Source organism: Piliocolobus tephrosceles, chromosome 4, assembly GCF_002776525.5.
Source record: "Piliocolobus tephrosceles isolate RC106 chromosome 4, ASM277652v3, whole genome shotgun sequence".
Lineage (NCBI taxonomy): Eukaryota > Metazoa > Chordata > Mammalia > Primates > Cercopithecidae > Piliocolobus > Piliocolobus tephrosceles.
The window spans coordinates 91,368,618-91,392,578 of NC_045437.1; the positions used below are offsets into that span (position 1 = coordinate 91,368,618).

Consider the following 23,961-nt stretch of genomic DNA (forward strand, 5'->3'; position numbering starts at 1 on the left):
GTAGCTGGGACTACAGGCGCCCGCCACCTCACCCAGCTAGTTTTTTTTGTATTTTTTAGTAGAGACGGGGTTTCACCAGGTTAGCTAGGATGGTCTCGATCTTCTGACTTCGTGATCTGCCCGTCTCGGCCTCCCAAAGTGCTGGGATTACAGGTTTGAGCCACCGTGCCCGGCCTTTTCCTTGAGTTTTAATAGGGACCCAAAGATCTCTTTAATTATTCTTTTGGCATATAACTAAATTGAACAGACCTAAGTTAGTTTCTTTTTTTTTTTTTTTTTTAATTCAGGGTTGAAGAAACAGAAGATGAAAATTTTGAAGTGATAAGAAAAATACAAGTTTGAGGATCTTTTAAAATGACATTTTGGATTCAAATTTATTATATAATAAATATTACATATTAATAATATATGATACATATGTAAATCATATATATGGCTTAGTTATGTGACATTTGAAGGCTACTGGAATACTAAAAGAATCAATAATAGCCTTTATAAAGGTTTAATTTTAGTTTGTATATGCTTTTTCTAATTGCTAGATAAACAATTTCTAATCCAATATATATGTAGAAACACACATACACAATCTGATTTCCATAATAATGGTGGTTTAGGAGTAACCAGTCAAATAAAAATATTTATATATTTTACTTCCAAAAACTAGAAGCAATAATTCTAACATTGCATGGCATTTTTATGCAACCACCCAGAAAATAAAAACCAAAAGTCTCTATTCTACAGTTAATTAATTAAATATACTACCCATTTCTACTTATTTCATGAGCTAACAGTAAAGCTGATTTCACATAATGACTTGCCATTTCATAATCAAAAGTGATTTATGCTACATAAGGAAAAGAACGAAGTTATTCTTTGCTTTCAAAAGGAATTTTCCATCTATTCTTAGTTCAATTTTTTAAAAAAGTCTAGTCAGTAATTCAAAACAGCCTGTGCAAAATACCATATTTATGAAACACTGCAGCAGGACCTAAATGCCCTTCAAATTGCAGCATGCTTTATAAGAACATGATCAGAAAATGATTCCTCCTGCCAAAAAAAAAAAAAAAGACTCCCATGTCCGTAGGTTCCTCCTAAAATATATCGGAAAAAAGATTATTCTGCCTAAAAGGTCTGAATCACATTATACAGAATATTTACAAAACAAAAGCCTTTTCTTCATATACATACAAGACCATTGTAGTGATGTAAGCACAATTCATATATTCATTGCCTAGATAACTCATAGAATTGTACTATAATTCAATCTTATTTAATACTCAGTGACTGTTGCTCCTCATTTTCTATGATTTCACATTTTGTTGAACTGGCAGTTAGTAACAAATAGTGAAAATAAAAGGAAAAAATAATTAGAATATATTAGGAAGAAAATAATTAGGTTTTCTTAATGAAGATAAGCTTCTATATTTAAAGGCTTAACAAAAAACAACTAAAATCCCCTGGTTGCCTAGAAGTTCAAAATCAAATGTGTCAAATTGACTGCTCCATCATGGCATGGATGCTTTGGTATCAATTTCAGGGCCTTAATTTTCTATTTTTATCTTATTAACATTTGTGTATCTATATCCTCGAATATAAGACACCTTGAATCATTTTTTAGAAACAAGTGGGTCCTACAGACAATTTTAAGGAATAAAAAGAACAAATTTATTTTGATTCAGGTTTCATATTTCCACTTAAATAACTCAGGAGAATAGAATATGATTTCAGATGTTAGAAACATGTTAAATATATAAGGAGTATGTCATGAGATTCAGAATTCTGCTTTATACCCAACTAATGAAAAGTTTTCTTGAAAAGCAGTGTTTTTCAGAACTTCAATTACCTTAACTGTGGAGTTCTTTTGCGGCTGGGGTGGGCCCGAGTGTATCTGGAGGCCAGCAGACCCAAAGATTTCTCCAGCACTTCTGCTAGAATCTCCTGGGCTAACTTAGGAGGCAGAATGGTCCAGAGATCGTAACGAAGAGCCGAGCAGAAATAATGCCACATCTGGATCGAGAAGGAACATCTTTCCCCCTGGCAAAGCCACCACACGTTAAACCATAGAATTACATCTTCTAAAATGTCAGTTTGCTTCCTATGAACCTAATTAGTTCAGGCTGAAAGGAAATAGCTAAAGAGTTTGACACACTAGAAGACCAACAAAGATTTTTGACAAGATGTAAAACATCCTTACTGACAAAGGAACAGATGTTTTATTTCAATTATGAGACTAGATATTCTAGTGCAAATCCAGACCACAAACATTTAGCTTAGCATAGCCTTGATTTACCTATACCTAGCCTATGGTTTAAAATTTATTTTTAAACAACTAGCTTTGTAGTTGCTGAAAAAAACCATGGTAGCTTATTTAAGATAGTGGACTGATTCTTCTAAAATTAAAATCTATTTGAATCATTTCAGTAGGTATATTTTTCTGAGCCTATTAGCATCATTGAGGTAATTTTATAAATATTTCAGATTTCACATTATAATGAAGTGACAGGAGTAAAAATAAATTTGCATACTGCATTCTTAGGAACATTCTTGAAACCAAGGGGGATGGGTAGCTATCGAAGATTATTACGTTAGGCTGTTTTGCCTATGGCATTTAAATAACAATACTAGAAACAGATATCACAATAGTCTGAGTTTACAAGATTTTTTAAAGCCTAGGCACATATTATCATCATTTCTTAGTATTTTTATGGCACCTTGTACTTTTAAAGAGTCACATTTTCATTCCTTTCCACCCCTGTACAGATCTCTTCTGTGTGCCAAAGTTTCTGACTGCAGAGGAAGAACTAACAATGGCCAAGGTCAAGGGGAACAGGCAGAAAGAAGAGGGTGGCCTCAAGTGATTTACAAGCATTAATCAGGTAACACGTACTCTCAGGGAGGTATGGCAGTAGTTTCACCCCATTTTCTTCAAATCAGATCAAATGATTATTTGAAATAGGAAGATTAGAATGCATTCTTCAAGCATTATCTTGATTATGTTAATATATCAGAAGTTAAACTAGTAAAATTTCCTATTATATTCCAAGTGATTATCTTTTACTTAAAATTTCTGCTTTGCCCACTATCTGTATTTGTCAGGCATATGTCATGTAAACAAACAAACAAAAAATCTGCTGTTCTCTTAAACCAAAAGTGATTCATTTCTTATGCAGACACTCCCATTAGTATTTTCTTTATGTATTACTCTTCTGGTAGTTTCTTCGATTACTAATATCTTCTGCAGCCATCGAAACAATAATAATGTATAGTTATTATCTACTGACTTTCAAATGGCATTTATAAATGAATTTCTACTCATTTATAAATTGTATTCTTTGGGTAAGAAACTTGGGCATCAAAATGTCAGAGTCGAGTTCAAACTGAAGGGGACTTTGGCCACTGGCTTCTGATTTCCTAATAAGGTGTGCATCTAAACTTTTTATGAAAAAAGAAATTACAAAATTAATGATGAAGCAGCAAAATTATAGTTTATTATGCTTTCTTTGTTGTGTGTTTCGATGAATACTTTTTAAACTAAGAAAGGAGTTTTAATGACTGATTCTCCTATACCTTTTGTGTTGCATGTAAATTTAAGCAAAACTGACTCCAGTTGATAGTGACTAGCATGAATGATTTACACTAACTTTGCCTACGGAAATGGGTGAGTTCTTACTACAACATGATCAAAATGATTTCTCATAGTCTTAAAAATATGAAAAACCAATTTCTTCAATAGCTACCCTTTAGTGATAAATTAGAAAATAAAAATAACTTTAGGCACACTGATTTCTTCTCTTAAAAGTAAAAAAATACTCATTTTAAGACTTTTTAAACTATAAACTTCATGTTTACTTTAAAATGTTTCAAATAGGTCTTTGTTCTAACAATTCTTTTTAAATTCATACAACTTCAATGTACGCAAGGGTTTTCATTAAACTAAATGTGATTCATTTATTTTTCTGACCTGTTTCCTTATTTGTTGTCATTTCAAAAGTATTCTGCTAGTAAACATCTGTTATTTTTGCAGACCCACTGTAATGTAAACACATGTGAGCTTTTATTTAGATTATATATCAGGAAACAAGCAGCTGGGCTTTATTATAGAAGCCACTCAATATTATCTTTGAACAGACAATTCTTTATTCTTTGACTATTGGAAAACACAAGTTCCTAAAACTTAATTTTAAACATGTAATCTGAACACCCACTGTGCCATCGTGACCAGCACCTCATCAGAGAGATACAGAACTCTGACTCTCTCAAGCTGACAGTTTAGAAAATGGAAATAATGTATCTAGATCTCACTTGCTATCACAAAACATGAGCAAATATTGCTGCATATCTTGTAAATTATTTTACTATTTCTTTACTATGCTCTGCACATGGTGATAGGTTCCCTTGAGATCTCTATCCTACCCTTCACCCCCAGTCAGGCAGATATCATCTTTTTCCCTCTCAAAGCAGGCCTGCCAAAAACATACCAATTCTGTTTCACAAATCAGTTGGAATAATGGGGAGAGCAGAAGAAAGGGGTGCAGTAAGCAAGATAAAACCATGTCAGGTACGCCAGTTGTCAAAACAGTTTAAAATCAGTGCTATTTTTAGAAGGTTCTTATTTTTGATACATAAAAAAAAGTATCACTTTATTTTTCTGAGAATAAATAACAAACACTAAGTCTGCAATTAAATTGTAACTACTGACCATGTAAGTATATGGAAGCTACAGTACCATGTAATCACAGGGTAACTATTTCGTTATTTCTGTCTTTGAAGCTAAAGCCTTGTCATAAGATCTAAGAGCTGCATGTTACATGGTAATTTGTTGGTTTTTAAAATACTTGGTAACTTCAATAACAGGTTCTCAATGCATCCACTTATTTACACTGTATGACTCTTCTAGCTCCCAATTTGCATAAGAGGAAACATGATAGCCCTATGTTGAACATATAGTGAGATGATACCTATCCTTCATGTAAAACATCATATAAAATTGCTCATTAGTAGTACACTGACATATTGAAATAATTTGAAACATGAGTAGGATTCATTTTCAACCACTCGGTTTACTTCAAGGCAAATAAGGAAAATATGATGCTGCCAGGAGAGGGGAAGACCAATACTTTCATTCTTATCTCAGGCTACCAGCTGTACCATACCACTTTCTCTTTCTCATTCTGCTTGCTGCTTCCATGACTGTTTGAAGTATGTCAGGTTTGGAAAACTCTATATGGATGCTCTTGCAAAGAGAAAAACTCTCTGGGAAGGGCCTCTGAATGAGAGATGAAATGGCCTTAGAAAAAGTGGAAAGTCCTTTAAGAGAGCTTCTTATTAGCCGCTCCTCTCTGTAGTAGTAACATTTATTATGATAATAACTCAGGCATAAATCAAACCACAGGAACCTTCAGTGCCTGCGAGGTGACAGGAGTGATTCTGTTGAATAAAACTCCACTCTGTTTTTCTCAATACTCTATAGTGATTAGGACAATCAAGAAAATGAAAGTCACAAACTTCAATCTAGAGGAAAGGGTAAAATGGAAAAGTTAATGAAACTGGGCATGGCTGTTGAATTTTTTTTAAACCCTGATTACCTTTTATTAAGATATTATAAATGTTTCCCCCTGCCCTGGAATGAACTTCGAGGAATTTCAAATATTGTAGTCTGTGCATAATCAATGAGATTTAGGTGAAGGGAAACTAATGAAGCTTGTTGATGAATAATTTTAATTGATCCTGGGTTTGGTTGCACTGGGAATCATTAGGCTTCAATTTGGGATTTCAAAACATGGGCTAAATGAAAATAGGTAAGCTATAACCGATAAGATGGGTCTTTTTTTTTTTTTTTTTTTTTCTTTTGAGATAGAGTCTAGCTCTGTCACCCAGGCTGGAGTGTAGTGGCTGGATCTCAGCTCATTGCAACCTCCGCCTCCCAGGTTCAAGTCATTCTCCTGCCTCAGCCTCCTGAGTAGCTGTAATTACAGACAGGAATGTATCACCACACCCAGCTAATTTTTTGTGTTTTTACTAGAGATGGGGTTTCACCATGTTGGCCAGGCTGGTCTCAAACCGCTGACCTCAAGTGATCCGCCCGCCTCACCCTCCCAAAGTGCTGGGATTACAGGCGTGAGCACTGCGCCCGGCCTCAGATGGGTCTTAAAGCATACTCATAAGAACATACATTGAGAAGGAAAAAAATAAGTACAAAGAATAAAGCTGCTTAATAAAAGGTATTTATCAAACACATATGGAAATGTATAACAAGAAAAAAATGCAAGGATATCCATAACTAACTGGTCCCTTTGGAAAAAATACAAGGTTGTAGCATTTTGGCATTGTTATCTCTTTGAGTTTTCCTTGTATCCCATTATATTCCGACGATACGGCACAAACATTGCAGCTCAAATTAAGTTATTTTTACTTTTAAGCAGAAGGAGAGTTCTGATGTCTAATTTATTTCAGGTTTTTAAAAACAGTGTTTTTCCTAAGTATGAATTCAATATTTTAAAAATATTATCCTAACAGTCTTCGTGTATTAGTAATGCCAAGCTCATGTTTCTAATTAGCCAGAAAGCAGGTAGGCAGTAAAACATATTTGTGTAAAAAGGAGGGATAGTAAACTTAACTTCACACCTCATAAAAAGCTTTGTAGTCATCCCAGTGGTGGCTCTCAGCATCCTGTAAAATGCTTGTAGCACAAACTCTGACGCAGTAGTTCGTAACTTGAAACTGTAGAGTGTTGATGAATTCCTGATATCGTTGGACAGGCACCAGGAATATGGGTCTGTTCAGAGAGAATGATCAAAGAGACAGAGATTTAAGGCCTATGCAGTAGGAGATAACAATCTCCAGTACTACAAATGGTTTTGATTATTAGATATCAATCATTCATTTCCTCTTAATGCTGAAGTCTGCATCCACATTCACTTTCCAAAAAGGAAAAAAAAAAAAAAAGCTGGTCTTTGTTTCGCAAGCCCTTTGAAAACGTACATCTGTTGTTCTACAAATATGCACTTCAACTTGAGACAAACTGTATTGTCAATACATCATTCAAAAACGAAAGTATTCTTTGTAAGCCTATTATTAGAGATCAGTGCATTATTTAGGCATTAGGTTATTGTTATTACTAGAGAACAACATGCACTTGTCAGAACCAACTTTTATAAAGCTATCAAATGTACCACAAACACAGTCTTTATTTTTAAAAATTGTAATTTTGTAGATATCAATTATCTCATAAACTGTTTTTTAAAATTCTACAGAAATATTAAATAAAATGATTTCTGGCACATTTTGTTTATAAATTCAAGCCTGAATCACAACATCTGACTACTTATGAGAATTAAAGAAATATCACAGTTATACCCTACATCAAGCCAAATTTATTCTACTTTTATCTTTAGCTATGAATATTACACTGCTTTCTTTCATAAGTAATGGACTGCAAAGGCTGGATAAAGAATATAGAATAGATTCTTGGGGTCACACAGGACTGCTACGTCTACATATTTCTTTTGCAAGAAGCCATGTTATATCTAGACAGTGTAAGGGCAACAAGGAAGGCCATGCGATAATTAATGCCTGTGGTCATTTTTATCTCTATACAGAAAACATACTGCAGTTTTAGACTACAAATACATGAAAATTAGACTGCCAGATGCTTCCTCTTCAAATATTGTACTTTATTACTCAATGGCTGTTCTGAAATATGTTTACATTGATCATTAGAATAGATTACAATGAATTTATTTTCTAAGTCCACTCCATGAGACAAGTTTATTTTTCCTTTTCAGTGTGGTCAGTATAATGCACCTTACAAAACGAAAGGGTGTGTTCATTCATGTAATAACAACATGCAGAAAATAGTTGCGCTGGGTTAGGGTGCAGAAAATGCATGGGTCTTTTGAGTGTGCCTTTAGAGAGAGTACCTTTCTTACTATCTATGTATCTAGTTTAATATCTCCCATGCTCCACCTTTTTGATATTTCCTAGTTAAGACAAATGAAAATAATTCACCATGTTAATTATTACTTTCTCTTTCTCAAATCTCATTACCAAAATTTCATTCCTGTGATATCCAAAGATTACATGTTTCTTCAAGCATGGCCATCAACTTAACTTAAACAACACTTACTTTTTAGTAATTTCCTTCATCAAATTATCATATCGCTTGAAATGCTGGAAGACATACACTGCCGTGGAGAGGTATGTGTGCAGGTTTTTCAGGGGTGCTTTGGAAGGAACCTCCTTGGCTCTCTCTTGCAGTCTCTGCAGGACAGCTGTTGCCACTTTACAACAGGCCTCCACCAAGTTTGCTCTAATTTCCGGAAAAGAATCATCTCTGCATGCCAGAGCCAGTGGAAGCATGGTGTCAAGTTTTTCCATGATGTCAGAACAAAACTAGGGAGAAATAAATGTGGCACTGAGTTATTTGTATTCTGACAGCACCAAGTAATTTATGGACAGTGGAGACAAATTCCTAAATAATGAATTTGGCATCAAACATAAATATAATGATGCAGCTTTGTAACAATCGATTTCTCAGTTGTAGAAAGTTAAATGTTTTATGTCAAATAAGGAAATACCAAAACAATGCTTCTCTCTATATAACCTTCAGACCTTATGCTTACCAGACAGACATTATGAAAAACTCATGAACCAGCTATACATGACAATACTTTTATCTAGTTAGTAGTACTCACTCAGAAAATATGTATCCTTGATATTAACGTTTGTATTATTTTTTAAACTTATTCTAATTTTCTTCTGCTAAATTGCCATAAAGGGTTTTTTTTTTTTTAATTAAATGCCACATATAAATGTCAGTGTAATTTAAATACTCTAGAATAATCAGAAACAGTCTCATGTAGCATCTTCGTATTGGTAGGGTGTCAGCAACTTTTAGAAGTGATGAGTCTAGCCTTTCACTATTTATTATGTATCTTCTCTTTCTTAATGGCAGAAGGGAGGTGTGATGAATGGAAAAGTAAAGCCTGTCTCCACATGGGATCAGTCAACAGAGTTCCCTAGGGACTCTAGGGAACTCCTTGTTTTGGAGCCTTAGGGTGAAGTGGTAGAATAAGGAGGTCATCTTCAAAAATTCTTTTAAGAATATTCCAATCTGCTGTGTGTGGCGGCTCACGCCTGTAATCCCAGCACCTTGGGAGGCCCAGGCGGGCCGATCACAAGGTCAGGAGATAGAGACCATCCTGGCTAACACGGTAAAACCCCGTCTCTACTAAAAATACAAAAAAAATTAGCTGGGCGTGGTGGCGGGCACCTGTAGCCCCAGCTACTCAGGAGGCTGAGGCAGGAGAATGGTGTGAACCCTGGAGGCGGAGCTTGCAGTGAGCCTGGATTGCACCACTGCACTCCAGCCTGGGTGACAGAGCGAGACTCCGTCTCAAAAAAAAAAAAAAAAGAAATATCCCAATCATAGGTTGAACTCATTCAGTCCATGAACTCATTCTGGACTTAATGCCAAGTGACTGTATTTACCTCCTATTTTCTCAGTATGTTCTGTGACTTTCAAAGCACATATGGAGATGTAAGATTGATACTAATGAGATGAAAAGCTCATTAAGGTGTTAATGAAGAATTTTTTAAGTGCCCAAAGCTAGAAAAGACAGCACTTCCTTCAACCTCCTAAATTTTCCTGGAGTCATTCAAACGTATAATCAAGACAGGTGGTTTTCCCAGGGTTTCCCAGCTCCTCATGCAGTCACAGAGGCCCCTTTTTGGCTGCCTTAGATTCATGGAGCAACAAGTTAGCATCAGGTATAAGTCCTTTTAGGCAGCAGTGGCCCATGGATACCACTGAAGAAAACTGGTACTGGGTCAAGTACCAAGTATTTGCCAAGGGACTCCACCATTTGATCTACAGGTTCTTTTTGCAATGCTTTATACTAAAATAAATCCCATCATGTCAGTCATCAGTTTGAAAGGATTTCATATACTTGCTTTTCCAATTTTCTTTGGTTGTTCCTCCTCAGGAAACATATGGCTGTCTTGCCAAACTTGCTGGACATTTACAAGGTTCATAGCATAGCTCACAGCTGAAGACCGTTCATTCTGTTCCTGTTGGAGAATTTTTGTGGAAAAACCTTCAATTTCAGTTACTATGCAGTGCGCCATGGGAAGAGACACTTCTTTAAATGCACTTCTCCAGCCAAAATCTAGTAAGGTAGCCTGAAATATAAATGTATATGAAGTCACGTTAATCGTAACTCAGCAACAAATGTTTCTATTGTTATAGATATAAAATTATTACTTTCATTCAACATGTTGAATGTATTCTTTGATATACTGTAAAAGCCATTCTTACAACATAAAAAATATTACCTAGTGAATAAAGCAATATACAAAAACATGTGCATTCTTTACACACAGTAATACACTGACATTTCATTTTAATTCATCAGTAGATTTAATAAAAAACTTTTTAAAAAATTTAATCTCTTAAATATAGTTCAATAAAGCCATCTTTACAAGAACAGAAAGCTATAGTTACTATTTATCACATAAAACAACCTTTAAATTCAATATATTTAATAAAGTCTAAATTAGATTTTTATAGTCTTTTTTATAGTTTATTGTTAACAAGTATTGCAACATAAGACAGCATTTAATATTCAACCTTTTATTTCTTTTTCACTCATAGAACTCCAGACAAGCCAAGAAATAGCAATAAGAAATAAATTTTTCAGAGAAAACACAGCACTGCACTTTCTAGATTTTTACTTGCTTAGAATTTTAGTCTCTCCAGCTGCAAAGTCATAAGCAGCACTACTTTTGTTCCAAGAATGAAGAATTAAAAGAATCTGCACTGTTCTGTTGTGCTGGTGGGGGGTACTTGGAAGGGAGTAGAAGCGGTTGAGGTACAGTTGAGGGGTTGATGTTTTCTTTTTTGCTTTGGTTTATGACTCATAAGTCAATATATTTATGAATGTATATTTCCTCCAGATCTCCTAACATTCTCTAAAGTTCAAAAGCATTATGGGTAGTAGGCTGAACCTATGCTTAAAATTAAACTTTCCCTATTTTAATGCAACTTTGTTTATAGTAATGTGCCACCTACCCCAACTTCAGAAAACCCTGAGCTCCATGTCCCTGACTGAATCACTTATTTTTCTTGATCTCAGGAGGTTTTTTGGTAGAAAAACAAGAGAGTCAAATTGTATGATTTCTATGGTCCCTTTTATTTTAAAATTACTGAAATTATGATCATAAGCCTAATTTTCTTATATGTACAACCCATTCAGCAATAATTTTTTCATATACTGTACAAAGTAACAAAGGTGATTCCTTTTTTAGAGCTAAAACTATATGATTCCATGACTCTAATCAGAAACATGGCTCTTGTTCTCATTACACTCATAACTGAATTGTAACGGAACTTTCTGAAGATTATTTGGATCTCAAGCATCAGAGGGCCTAAAACACATCTCTCTTATCTTATATTTGCATAAAATTCATCAAAAATGGGCCGGGTATGGTGGCTTATGCCAGTAATCCCAGCACTTTGGGAGGCTGAGGCAAGCAGATCACTTGAGGTCAGGAGATGGAGACCATCCTAGCTAACACGGTGAAACCCCGTCTCTACTAAAAATACAAAAATTAGCCAGGTGTGGTGGCGGGTGCCTGTAGTCCCAGCTACTTGGGAGGCTGAGACAGGAGAATCGCTTGAACCTGGGAGGCGGAGGTTGTAGTGAGCCGAGATCATGCCACTGCACTCTAGCCTGGGCAACAGAGCGAGACTCCATCTCAAAAAAAAAAAAAAAAAAAAAAAAAAATTTTCATCAAAAATTGAATCTACTCAACTGATATAATCTTCTTTCTTATAAGAGAACTTGCAAGTGGCATAGGTATAGCCCTGTGCTATAACAGTAATTCCTTGGGACACATTTATGAAAAAAATGTAAAAATAAAACTACCTCCATGAAAATTCAAACAAAAAATTTCTGATTTTTGTTTTCCCCATTAGGGCATGTCTATTTACTAAAGTCATTCATTTATTCATTCAAGCAAATATGTCCTGGTGGAAATGTCATTAATTGCTATGGCTGCATTGAATTTAAAAAATTTTTTTGTGCAGTAAAAGTTACCTTTGCCTATGATAATGTATATGTAATTATAATATGTTGGCCTATCTGAATTCTCTTTTCAAAATATAGAAAAACAAGTACATTAACAGCTGCTCTTAAAAAGAAAACTGAAGGCCAGGCATGATGGCTCATGACTATAATCCCAGCACTCTGCGAGGCCGAGGTAGGCAGATCACCTGAGGTCGGGAGTTCGAGACCAACCTGGCCAACATGATGAAACCTTATCTCTACTAAAAATATAAAAAATTAGCTGGGCGTTGTTGTGGGCGCCTGTAATCCCAGCTACTTGGGAGGGTGAGACAAGAGAATCGCTTGAACTCGGGAGGCAGAGATTGCAGTGAGCTGAAATTGCGCCACTTCACTCCAGCATGGGTGACAGAATGATACTATGTCTCAAAAAGAAAAAAAAAACAAAAAGAAAACTGAAAACCTTTCCTTATTCAAACCTCCAATAGTTTATTTGTTCTTATGAAATATAGTTTGCTTACTTCTACTCTTCTCATCTAATATTTGGCATCATACATATTCCACTTAGACTAGAGAACACTTACTAGTTGTTCCAAGAAAAAAGAGAATCACATGGTTTTCTCTTCTATGCAAAAAGTAGATAATCTGTTGAATCTCTATTTCTATTATTTACTGCTAATTTCTTAGTACTGATTTTGATTTTTGGTTAAAGTATAATATATAACTTAGGATTTTTCCAATTATTTCTCTTGCTTTAAGGCCAAAACTGTTAAAACTATATGTTGTTTTGTCTCTTTAAATATTTACCTAGTGTATCAATCAGGGTCCATTTGAAAAACAGAAACCACTCAAGATTTTTCAAAAGGAAGAATTTTAATGTAGGGTTTTGGTTACCTACATGGTGGAAGATTTGAGAAGTCAAACATGGACTGTGAAGCAGACCAGATATTAATAGAGCAGGAGGCCACAACCACCCCTAGGGCTGGAGGAATGAAGAAAAGGGACTAAGTTATGGGAGAGTAGCTCCTGGCTACCAGTCGAAGCTAAAGCCCAAGCAGACCTGCCAGGTGGAACTGAAGTCATGCAGAGCAGGCTGCATGGTAGGAGCAGGGCTCATGGTGGATATAAAGGTGTCACAGCCATTATTAGAGATGCTCCTTAAGACAGAGAGAGGAGAAGAAACGCTCTGGTTTCTCTGCAACTCCTACCCTCCGTCAACGCCTTCCATGAGGTCTTCCATCAATGCCTTTAATTGACTAACCCATCCCAGAATCTGAAAGCAAAGGGGCCTGGAATGTGTAATTCTCTGCAATCTAGAGCAGAGCAAAGAAAACAGGTTTTGGGAACAAACAGTCACAGGATGGGGATCATAAATATGAGGCCAGTTCAGATGATTGTTTCCTTTTCCTTTTTAATCTCCATTTGCTCACGTTTCAACAATTATCTATAGCCCACATCCTCTAAGTGCAGACCCTGAGTCAGGATAAAAACAAAAGATCTCTTGACTTCCATCTCTCTATTCCTCCCATGGAATAGATTATACAAGAAGACAGTATCCCCACTAAATTGAATTTTCATTGAAAACTTATAAGCCAATTTTCAATCCAAAATTGAAAAATTATTTTTTTGTAGCAAAGGGTAAAACTCAAGACATTTTGCTTCATAATGGATTCACAGGCATCTGATGATGATCTTATATGTGAATTATAAAACACTTTTTTTTCCTTCACTTACCTCTTTTCTTGGTAGCAATTGCTCTGAAGGAATATTGGTTTCGTTTGCTCTAGGTTTTTCTATTACAAGTTCTCTGTTGGATTTCTCCAATATTCCTAAGCAATAGAAAAGAAAACAAACACACTAATATATATTGTTTAAAAGGCATATTAGATGTGATTTATAAATTCAGGTAAATATTAACTATGTAGAAAAGCTCTATCCACAGTACATACATACATATACACATCCACAAATAACAATATATAGAGAATACAGTCAAAAAGATGCAGGCTGATGTCACCATTACAATAATGATAGAATCAAGATAGATAGAGTTCTTTTCCATATACAACTTGATGAAATCTACATCCCAACTACATTCATGTTTGATGTACATAAACATATAATCTTCAAAATAAAGATTTTTGTCATTAATTTATTTTCATGTTGATAATGTAAGAGGACAAAATAAATATTATTTCCTTGTTCATTTAAAAAGTTAATGCTAAAATACTACATTTTAAAACTGTTGGTATTTTCTAGCATGTTAACTTCAAAGAAAGAAGAAAAATACATAGATAAACATCAGCATAACGAGAAAAATTATACCCTTAAGCATATCAATGATTCATTTAAAAAACACAAACTCTGAGACAGGCATAAAATAATCCCTAGCGAGGCGGAGCTTGCAGTGAGCTGAGATCCGGCCACTGCACCCCAGTCTGGGTGACAGAGCGAGACTCCATCTCAAAAAAAAAAAAAAAAAAAAAAAAAAAATCCCTAGCTCCAAAAATGGAAGTATTTCCACAACTTTTGTTTTTTACAATTAAGAAACTCTTTTTTTACAATTAAGAAACTCTTTTCCATGGGGAAAAAAATTTGATCTATAAAAATGTAATAAATAACTACTCCAAAAATAAATATTTCTACTTCTGCATTAAGATTAGATTAATGATAATTTGATTCAATATGAATAATTTAATGTTTACCCTTTTTTTGGCTTGGACATGGTATATGATGATGAATTCTATGTTATGATCTAACTTTTCTTTTTTTCCCCACGATTTACCAAGAATCAATTTCTTTATGCCTGGGTAAAGCAAATTTCAAAATCTAACTGACTTTATCAGTAGGGACTTTGACCAATAGAGTCATCTAGTAGATGCATGTTTTCTTTTCCTAAATCTGGTTCTATGAACTTAATTGTCATTGATTTCTAAGGAGCACAATTGATGAAATAAAAGCGTTTTGTTCTGACGTTAATTTCAACCATCTTGTGCATAAAGTGTATTAAAGGTAAAAATTCCATTTGGTTGGCAATAACATCATTATTTTGGGAAATTTTATCAGAGTTTATATATTCTGAGGAAAAGTTTTCATCAACTCTGGTATTTCTTAATCATCTTTGGATTCGTGAACACTCTTAGAACATGATTAAAGTGACAGAACACTGCATACAAAAATGCATAATATGACTGTATGGCAGGCACATGTGCATCACACACACACACACACACACACTATTGGGGATTCCCAGGCCCTCTTGTAAATCTCATTAATTAATCCAATGGGCCCATGGACTGCAGTTTAAGAATCCTGTTCCATTTCTCAAGACACATCACAACATAGAGAAGGTTTTAGACTCAAACAGTGTTATACTATTTAACTTAAAATGCTTTTTTATGGCTTGCATTTTATGATGTATTTTCAAAAAGACGGTGTTACAAATAAGGATCACTTCTAATTGAAATAAAATCCAGATTCGTCAAAAAATTTTAAATAAAGAAAAATGAAACTATAAGCCCATTAAAAGAAAATATGGAATTTTTTTTAAAAGATCCACACAGAGAAGACCTTTCAGGACACAAAATGCAGAAGCCATAAAGTAAGTCTGCACAACAAAAATACCATCAACTGTCAAAGTAGATATGACAAGCTGATTTGCCAATCTTTCTCAAAATGTCCACTTTCTGAAAATTAATAGTTTATTTTTTAGCGAAGTTTTCAGTTTACAAAAAAATTGAGCAGAAAGTACAGAAAGTTCTCATATACTTCCTCCCTGCCCTCGGTTTCCTCTACTATTAACATCTTGCAGTATATGGTATATTTGTGACAGCTGATGAACAATTGTAAAAATATTATTAACTAAGTCTACAGCTTACATTATAGTTCACTCTTTGTGTTGTGCAATTCTACGGGTTTTGCCAAATGTATAATGTCATGTAGGCCCCATTACTCTGTCACACAGAATAGTTTCCATGCTTTAAAAATCCTCTTTGCACCATTTATCCAGCCCTCCTCCCCATACCCTCACCCTGGTACCCACTAATCTGCTTACTGTCTTTATAGTTTTGCCTTTTTCATAATGTGATATAGTTGGAATCATACAGTATGTAGCCTTTTCACATTGGCTTCTTTTGCTTAGTGATAAGCATTTAAGGTTCCTCCATGTCTTTTCATGGCTTGACATCTCGTTTCTTTTTATCGATGAATAGTATTTCATTGTATTGATGTACCACAGTTTGTTTATACATTCACCTAATGAAGAACATTTTAGCTGCTTCCAAGTTTTGGCAGTTAGGAATAAAGCTGCTATAAACATTCCTGTGCAGGTTTTTATACGGACGTAAGTTTTCAACTCATTTGGATAAATCCCTATGAGTGCAATTGCTGGATTGTATGGTAAAACTATGTTTAGCTTTGTAAGATACTGCCAAACTGTCTTCCAAAGAGCCTGTACCATTTTGCATTCCTAACAGCAATGAATGAGAGTTGTTCTGCATCCTTGCCAGAATTTGGTGTTGTATGTGTTTTGGATTTTAGCCATTCTAATAGGTGTGTAGTGTCATCTTGTTTTAATTTGCATTTTCCTAATGACATGATGTTGAGCATCTTTTCATATGCTTATTTGCCATCTGTATATCCTCTTTGGTGAGGTGTCTGTTCAGATCTTTTATGAATTATTAAATTGGGTTGTTTGTTTTCTTGTTGAATTTTAAGAGTTCTTTGTATACTTTGGATACAAGTTCTTTATCATACATGTGTTTTGCAAATAGCATTTTCTTAGTTTATGGCTTATCTTTTCATCCTCTTTATGATCATGCCTATTTATTTAGCAATTCTACTTTTGAAATTTACCATCCAGATATAGTTGTGTACATATAAGAAATAGTTAAGGAAATTTGCCATATCATGTTTTGTGGTAGCAAATGAAGAGGGAAAAAAATCCTAACTGTCCATCAATGAATAACTGGTTAAATTATGCACCAATGGAAAACTATTCCTCTAGTAGAAATAACGAGGTGTTTCTACATTTTCTAAATTGTTATAAAAGAGTACATTTACATAGTATGATAAGATTTTGAGTTATTTTTAACATGGAGATATATATGAAGTAGTTACTCTTTCATCCCATTCAAAAGTTCTCAGTTTTTTAAAAAAGAAAAAATAATAAAGATCAAGTTGTTAATGACAAGAAGGGACAACAGTTGGATTCTTAATGTCACTTTACTTTTCTATAGATAGCTCATTTAAAAGGTATTTACTCTGGAAAAATAATACTAGATTGAAATATAAGCTTTGCAGATCTGTTTCTGGAAGTAACTGTCTGCTATTGTGTAGCCAGAGTTTAAGACTTACAGAAAAAGTTAATTATCTTCTTTTTATCATTTCACTTCCAAATACATTATGTTTATTCACTCAAAGTAATGTGCTCAGATGTTTATACAAACCATCTGCCTATATTCAAGATGACTAAGGAAAAAAAGAAACTTTCCAGACTTCTCTTGCTGGTGAGCAATTCTATAGTAAGATATAGAAAATGAATTATCAAGCAATTATGATAGCCTTTAAAATATAATCCCCCTGCCCCAAATTAAAATGGTTTAAAAAAAACTTAATTCTGTACAGGGAAGCAAAAGTTATCATCTTTAGGTAGGATTACTAACATGGGATCTACACTAATATGATATCTACTGGATTTAACAAATTGTGGCATTTTTACATTTGTTTGGAATTCAAAATGGTCAATTTTGAAATTTGGCAATGTAAAACTCTATGAACTCTAAACATTTGATGAATTGTTTCATATATTTTTAAAATGTATTTAAAATCTATACACTTACTATCATTGTCTAGAGAAGGTAGCCCACTTTCGGCTCATCGCTGTAAAATATAGTTATTTGCATGCAGTCAATACTGGTTTCTTTAAAAGCATGCCTAGATTAAGAACCTCAGAAGAGTGCAGAGGGTCACAAGAATGCCAGCTGCTCAACAGCTTCCCCTACAGAGTTCTCTGTGGTTCATTTTATACTTCTGGTTAGTTTCTACACTGCCGCTTTCTTTCACAGAGAGTAGAGGTTGGCAGTACTTCCCTGTGACATCCACTTTCACACCCAAATTGGTCTTCATAGGTTCCCATTGTGTGCACTACAAAGCAACTTGCCTTGTTGGCAGCTCTAAGTGGGAACTACAAGTCTTTCTTTTCTTCACTGTTCTTTTTCTGGCTCACAAGCAACCTCCCACCAAAAGCTGAATCTGTAGAAGAGACTACATCCAAGAGATAATACCATGAAAAAGTATGAAGAGAAACCCAGGTGGCCACCTTGCAAATTTCCAATGTGGAAGCCTTCGACCTCTCTGCCCAAGAAACAGCTAAAGTCCTAGTGTAATGAGCTTTACAAACCCTAGGAGCCTCTTTACCTTAACTACATACGCCTCCCTAATACAATCCCTTAACCATCTAGCTAAGGAACTCTTAGAAGCCATTTGACCCCTCTTAAGACCCCCTAAGAGTACAAACAATCTTTCAGAAGATCTGAAATCTTTGATTCTTCTGAGACAAACCCTAAGTGTTCTTCTTACATCCAATTGAAGCAGCCATTGCTCTTTGTCATTGCTGGGGCTAAAGAAAAATGAGGGCCAAGAAACCTCCTGGTTTAGATAAATCTCAGATGCCACCTTTGGAAAAATTGAGGAATTGCCCAAAGAACAACTTTATTCCACAGAAGCATTAGAAATGCCCCATAAATCAAATCCACGGCCACTCCATAAGATATCATCACCTAATACAGTAAGGCACCACAGCAGTCAAATAATGTCCTATCAGTTTTTGAAGTGACAAAAATAGAAAACCATCAAATCATGACCAAACAAAAGCAAATAATGACAAAATATCTTTTCTTTCTCAGAAAATATTTATTGTATCTCTACAAAATCTCTTGTCTACAATCAAATTACTGAGAGAACAGCCAATTTGGCTAAGTCTACAATATAATAGTAAACATCAAAGTAAAAAGTAAAATATTTGGTTAATCATTTTTATATTTTCTCTATGTGATGTTAAGTGTCTGGACATTTTTTTAAAGTCTGCACAATGAAAAAAAAAACTCACTTTTCATCCGTTCATATGTTTGGGTTACATAGACATCATAGGCAACTCTTTCCAAGATCTTTATTAGCAAAATATGTTCCAATCAAAATAAACACACAGGAAACCAAATTACTTCCGCTCTTTTTTCTCCTCTATTCTCTTCCTCACAAGATTTCTAAGCAAAACTATTGGGAAATACCCAATAGTTAAGATATAGTTGGCTTCCTTAATCATCCATTTCAAGGAGTCTTTTCCTTCCTGATTTAAGAAACCAATGCTTTTGATAAGAATTGATTAACTTGGATACACTGAATAAAACATTTAAGATTTTTCTTGACAATTTCCCTCAAGATCATTCTTCTCAGGAATCCATTTACATAAAGCTGTGTCAGATTAAATCAATCTTGGCTTTGTGACCAAAAAAATATGAATTTCAACAAAGAAGACTACATATATCACAAGGAGACGTTCTAGTACTTAGACACTTCTTATACTTGCCCCTTGAAATTCCTTCTACATCCTGTGTTTGATAATCCACAAATGTGTTCACATAGTCCACTATTATTAACACGATATTGAAGTTGCTTTTATCTGCCTTACTGCTTATAAGATGACATATTTACAACAGTATATTGTGACAAATTACATATTTGCTCTGTTGACTTTATTCAAGAATGGTAACCATTGCTCTCAAACATCCAGCATTTGCAAGTCTCCACATTGACTGATATTAATCTAATGGAGTTGAATCACCGTTTTCAAAATTGTTCTTCTTTTCTCTAAAATCAGCATGCTAAATCTGTGCTTCAGTTCTTGGCCATTTCAGTGTTATATCTTTATAATACCTCCTAACACAATTCTAATTTTGAATTTATGCTGACTTTAAGAAGAATAAAGTTCACAAAACTGACTTAATTCCCAAGGGTCTAATCTAGGACTAATATGAGATGTTTCAAAATGGGTAGAAGCCTAGATGTTTTGAAGTTCATTCTGTTTCTTGATCCATACCTCAGGAAAGATCTGTTAGAGATATAGATGACAGATGATAAATCTTAGCCAGGCATAGTGGATGAGTACCAACTCCAATGTCAACTGTTCCAGGAACCAATATGTCAATCAATAATGAGGATATCATATTTCTCTATTCAGATCTCTGTTTGACCTCACAGTCAAACTCTATCTAAAATATGTTTTAAGGGTCACATTCTCTCCTAATGAAATCTACTTTTTCATTCTTTATTTTAATTAATGCTCATATTTTCTGACTTGTATTTTTATTATTTTCCCCTTGGTTTTTTTTTGGGGGGATTGGCTTCAGAAATCTGTAGTCCATCTTTATTTTTTCTTCAAATTATCTCCAACTTTGAAAAAGTAATCTATATTATTTATTTTATAATATAACAGTGTTATCTAAATTTCACCCGAAACAAAGAAGGCCAGTAAACTATGCTTAATGTAAAACAAAATTTCCAACCCTATAACTTTTCTGACATTATTTACATGGGCAAAGTAAATAAAGGAATACAAGAGTAAACATGTTGAGTGAAAATAATTTTACCAAGAGATCGGTTTTGGGTATTAAATTTTTCAGACTAATTGTTAATCACTTGCTTCCTTCACTTTTTTTTGCAGATGCAGCAAATATATATATTTACACTTCTTAGAATGGCATATGGCATCATGTAAAGGGGAACTTTGTATATTTCATTCTGAGGAAAATGAAAATTTTTATAAATGTAGATATGATAACAGAGAAGACACCTCAACGATTATGCCTTTGAATTTTACCTTTAATGTTAATATTATTCCGTACACATGGCATGGCTTCTTTCAAAGGGATTTTTGTTAAGACTAAAAACAACATATTCCATAATTATAATTACTATTTTAACATCTCACATTTATTGATCATTTATGATGTACTAGACATCCCTTAGGTATTTTATTTTCACTGTCATTTAATTCTCACAACCCTACATAACATTATAATATATTGAAATCTGAAGCATCTAATCCTGAAAGAAAACAAAGAGAAAATTAATGTAGCCCTATATCATTATTTTGAAGATGAGAAAATTCATGTCTAAGAAGACTAAATGTTCTGCTCAAGATCATCTCGGTGCTAGGAGCAAAAGAAAAGATACTAGACCACCCAGTCTGCTTATTCTTTCCAAATGCTAGTTGTATTTCTTTGAAAAGAAAAATTGATCTAATTTTAGCTAAAAATCATCCAGAAGTGACGTATGATGCTTTGTCAGTTAGAATTAAGAAACTTGCCAAGCACGAAGGATAAAAATGTGTGCATTTTTATATATAATGCATGGGGTGCATTATACTGAATGCTTATTAAGAATTCTTTCACGTGTTTTTTTTTTTTTTCAAGTAATCGTTTTCATTCAAAGCAGCAGGAAGCAAAAACACAGAGAAATTATAGATTTACAAATTTAAACAAAAGAGGATATTACCTGAAGTATTTCTGGTTATCTTGAGTGATAAAAGTATTTCTTCAAACAATTCTTGAACACCTTTTTCCAGTTTCATAAAGGATTTTATGAGCTGTGATAAGAATTCGACTTTGTCTAAAGGGAGAGAGAAGTTTCTTCCTTTCTGTGGGCATTCAGGGGTAACTGTGAAAAGAAAAGATCAAGACTGTCATACCTTTTATTTATCTTCTTAGTAAATATTAGAACGATCTGTGTGATTCCATAAACCATCTAAAAACTAACAAGTTCCTCCATAATTAAACCAAGTTAGTTCATTAAGAAATACTTATAAAATCTCCTAGGAGTATCTTTTCTTCTGGGAAGCTGGAGATGAATATTCTGTTTGAGGCAAATATAGCAATTAAATAATTAGATTGATTCTCAGAGTTATAAATAGAAATTTGATTTCTTGTAAAATCACATCTTATGCCATTCTGCCTTTTTTTTTTTTTTTTTTTTTTTTAGTCTGGCATATAACTTAAACCTAATGACAAGGAAATATTACACAAAACCAAATTGAGGGACAGTCTACAAAATAACTGGTCTGCACTTTTCAAAAGTGCCATGTGAGGAAGTACAAAAGCCAGGAAATGACCTAGTCTAAAGGAGTCTAACTAGACATTAAGTAAAACTGAAATTAATACATAATCAGCATTTTATTTTGATATAAAAGACATTCTTGGGATAATTTGGTGAAATCTGACTGAAGGCTACTATCCAATGCTATTACTATACGACTTAAACTTCCCAATTTATATAGCTGTATTGTGGTTTTGCAAGAGAATGTCTTTGTTTTTAGGAAATACACACTGAAGTACATAAGAGTGTCTGCAGACTATTTTCAGTTCAAGAAAAAATAAAATTTTTCAAAGAAGGAGAAAGAGAGAAAGCAAAAGTTGAAATGTGGTCAGATATTAACATTTGGGAAATTTGAATGTAAAGGAATTCTTTGTATTATCCTGGCAACCTTTTTGTAAGTCTGAAATTAAAATAAACATTTTACAAAACACTGTATTAAAGATACACTCTTTAAGACCTTATAAGTGTTGCTCCTATCATTTAAAAAAAAGCAGATTAAGGTAGCTATTGAATCTAGACTACATAATTCACAAAGTCATGTTTAAAAATAACTTCTGTCTAAATAATTGTGATATCTATTATTTGCATAAGAATAATACAACTCAAAGGGTTTTTTTTTTTTTTTTTGCCCTCTTATAATCATGCTACTAGTAAAGTCATACTATCATTTTAACATGATAGTAAAATCCCTTTATACTCTAAGAGTATGGAGAATAATTCGCTTATTTCATGTTCTTAACTCCAATTTGTTGCTTTCATTTTAGATTACATCACTAAATGGTCTTTTTGACCAAGTTTTAAAGGATTTAAAAGAATCCTTTCTTTATTAATGCCTTTTCTTAAAACATATTTAAGAAATAGCTTGAAGCTTACTTATAAATTGGAAAATTTGTAAACCCACAAACTTAGCACAAAATGCCTTTGGAGACAAAATACAAGTGCTATTCAAAAACTGTATAGGGTTTGGCAATTCCATGGAAAAAAAAGATTACCTTCATCACGTGGATGTAGAAGGAAGATTCCAGAACTCTAACAATTTTATGGCTAATCCACTTCACTTCAGTGAAACTTTAAAATGTTAGCATCAAACTTGTAGTCCTATAACAGTCTTTCACCGACCACCAAAAATGTCACGGTCTCTTTGCCAGTAATATGAGAAAGAGCTGTCTACCAACTTAGACTGTAAAATTTAGTACTGTTCTGAAACAGTAAAAAGGTTTTAAAAAATCTGCAAGTAAATACAAAAACTCTGTTTCATCTCTAAGTTGACATTAGCCCAATATACATGAAAATCTAACTCACATCTACTGTTCTTCTATAGGCATACTAGAGAATACAAGTATGTACAGGCAGAATATACAAGTAAGGCTTTGCCAGAAATATTATGCCCCAAAATGAAAAGAGAATGAATATATTATGTTTTACTTAGTTGGTACCATTTGGTCTATTTGACTTATCTTAAGCTTTTCTCATGTAGATGGGTGGATAGTTTAACCTTCTAAACCTTAAATTTTCTTTTGGACCTAAAATGTTTATAAACTAAATTTTCAAAGGCTTTAAGAATCCTTCCTAATTCTTTATTAGGAAAGGCCGCCCAATAGCTTCACTAGAAATTAAGCATATTTAAGAAGCCTTTATCTGGCTCAATTCCAAATTGGAAGACTTGTGAATGTTTATAAAGTAAGCAAAGAAGCACCTGAAGAAGAATCTTTAAGAGTCAAAATGATATGAGAGTGCTTGCTACTTGCTG

The 23,961-nt window shown here is 33.9% G+C and overlaps 1 protein-coding gene across 1 annotated transcript in view; it reads right to left on the reverse strand.

The window, feature by feature from the left end:
- KIAA0825 (KIAA0825 ortholog) overlaps nt 1-23,961 on the reverse strand; it is a 495,761-nt gene that overhangs the window by 340,232 nt on the left and 131,568 nt on the right. The window contains exons 8-13 of the mRNA XM_023212146.2: nt 21,615-21,776; nt 13,797-13,891; nt 9,952-10,179; nt 8,126-8,391; nt 6,625-6,775; nt 1,844-2,034 (exon numbers count right to left, since the gene is read on the reverse strand). Coding sequence (XP_023067914.2) covers nt 1,844-2,034; nt 6,625-6,775; nt 8,126-8,391; nt 9,952-10,179; nt 13,797-13,891; nt 21,615-21,776 — 1,093 coding nt within the window. The remainder of the gene's footprint in view (nt 1-1,843; nt 2,035-6,624; nt 6,776-8,125; nt 8,392-9,951; nt 10,180-13,796; nt 13,892-21,614; nt 21,777-23,961) is intronic.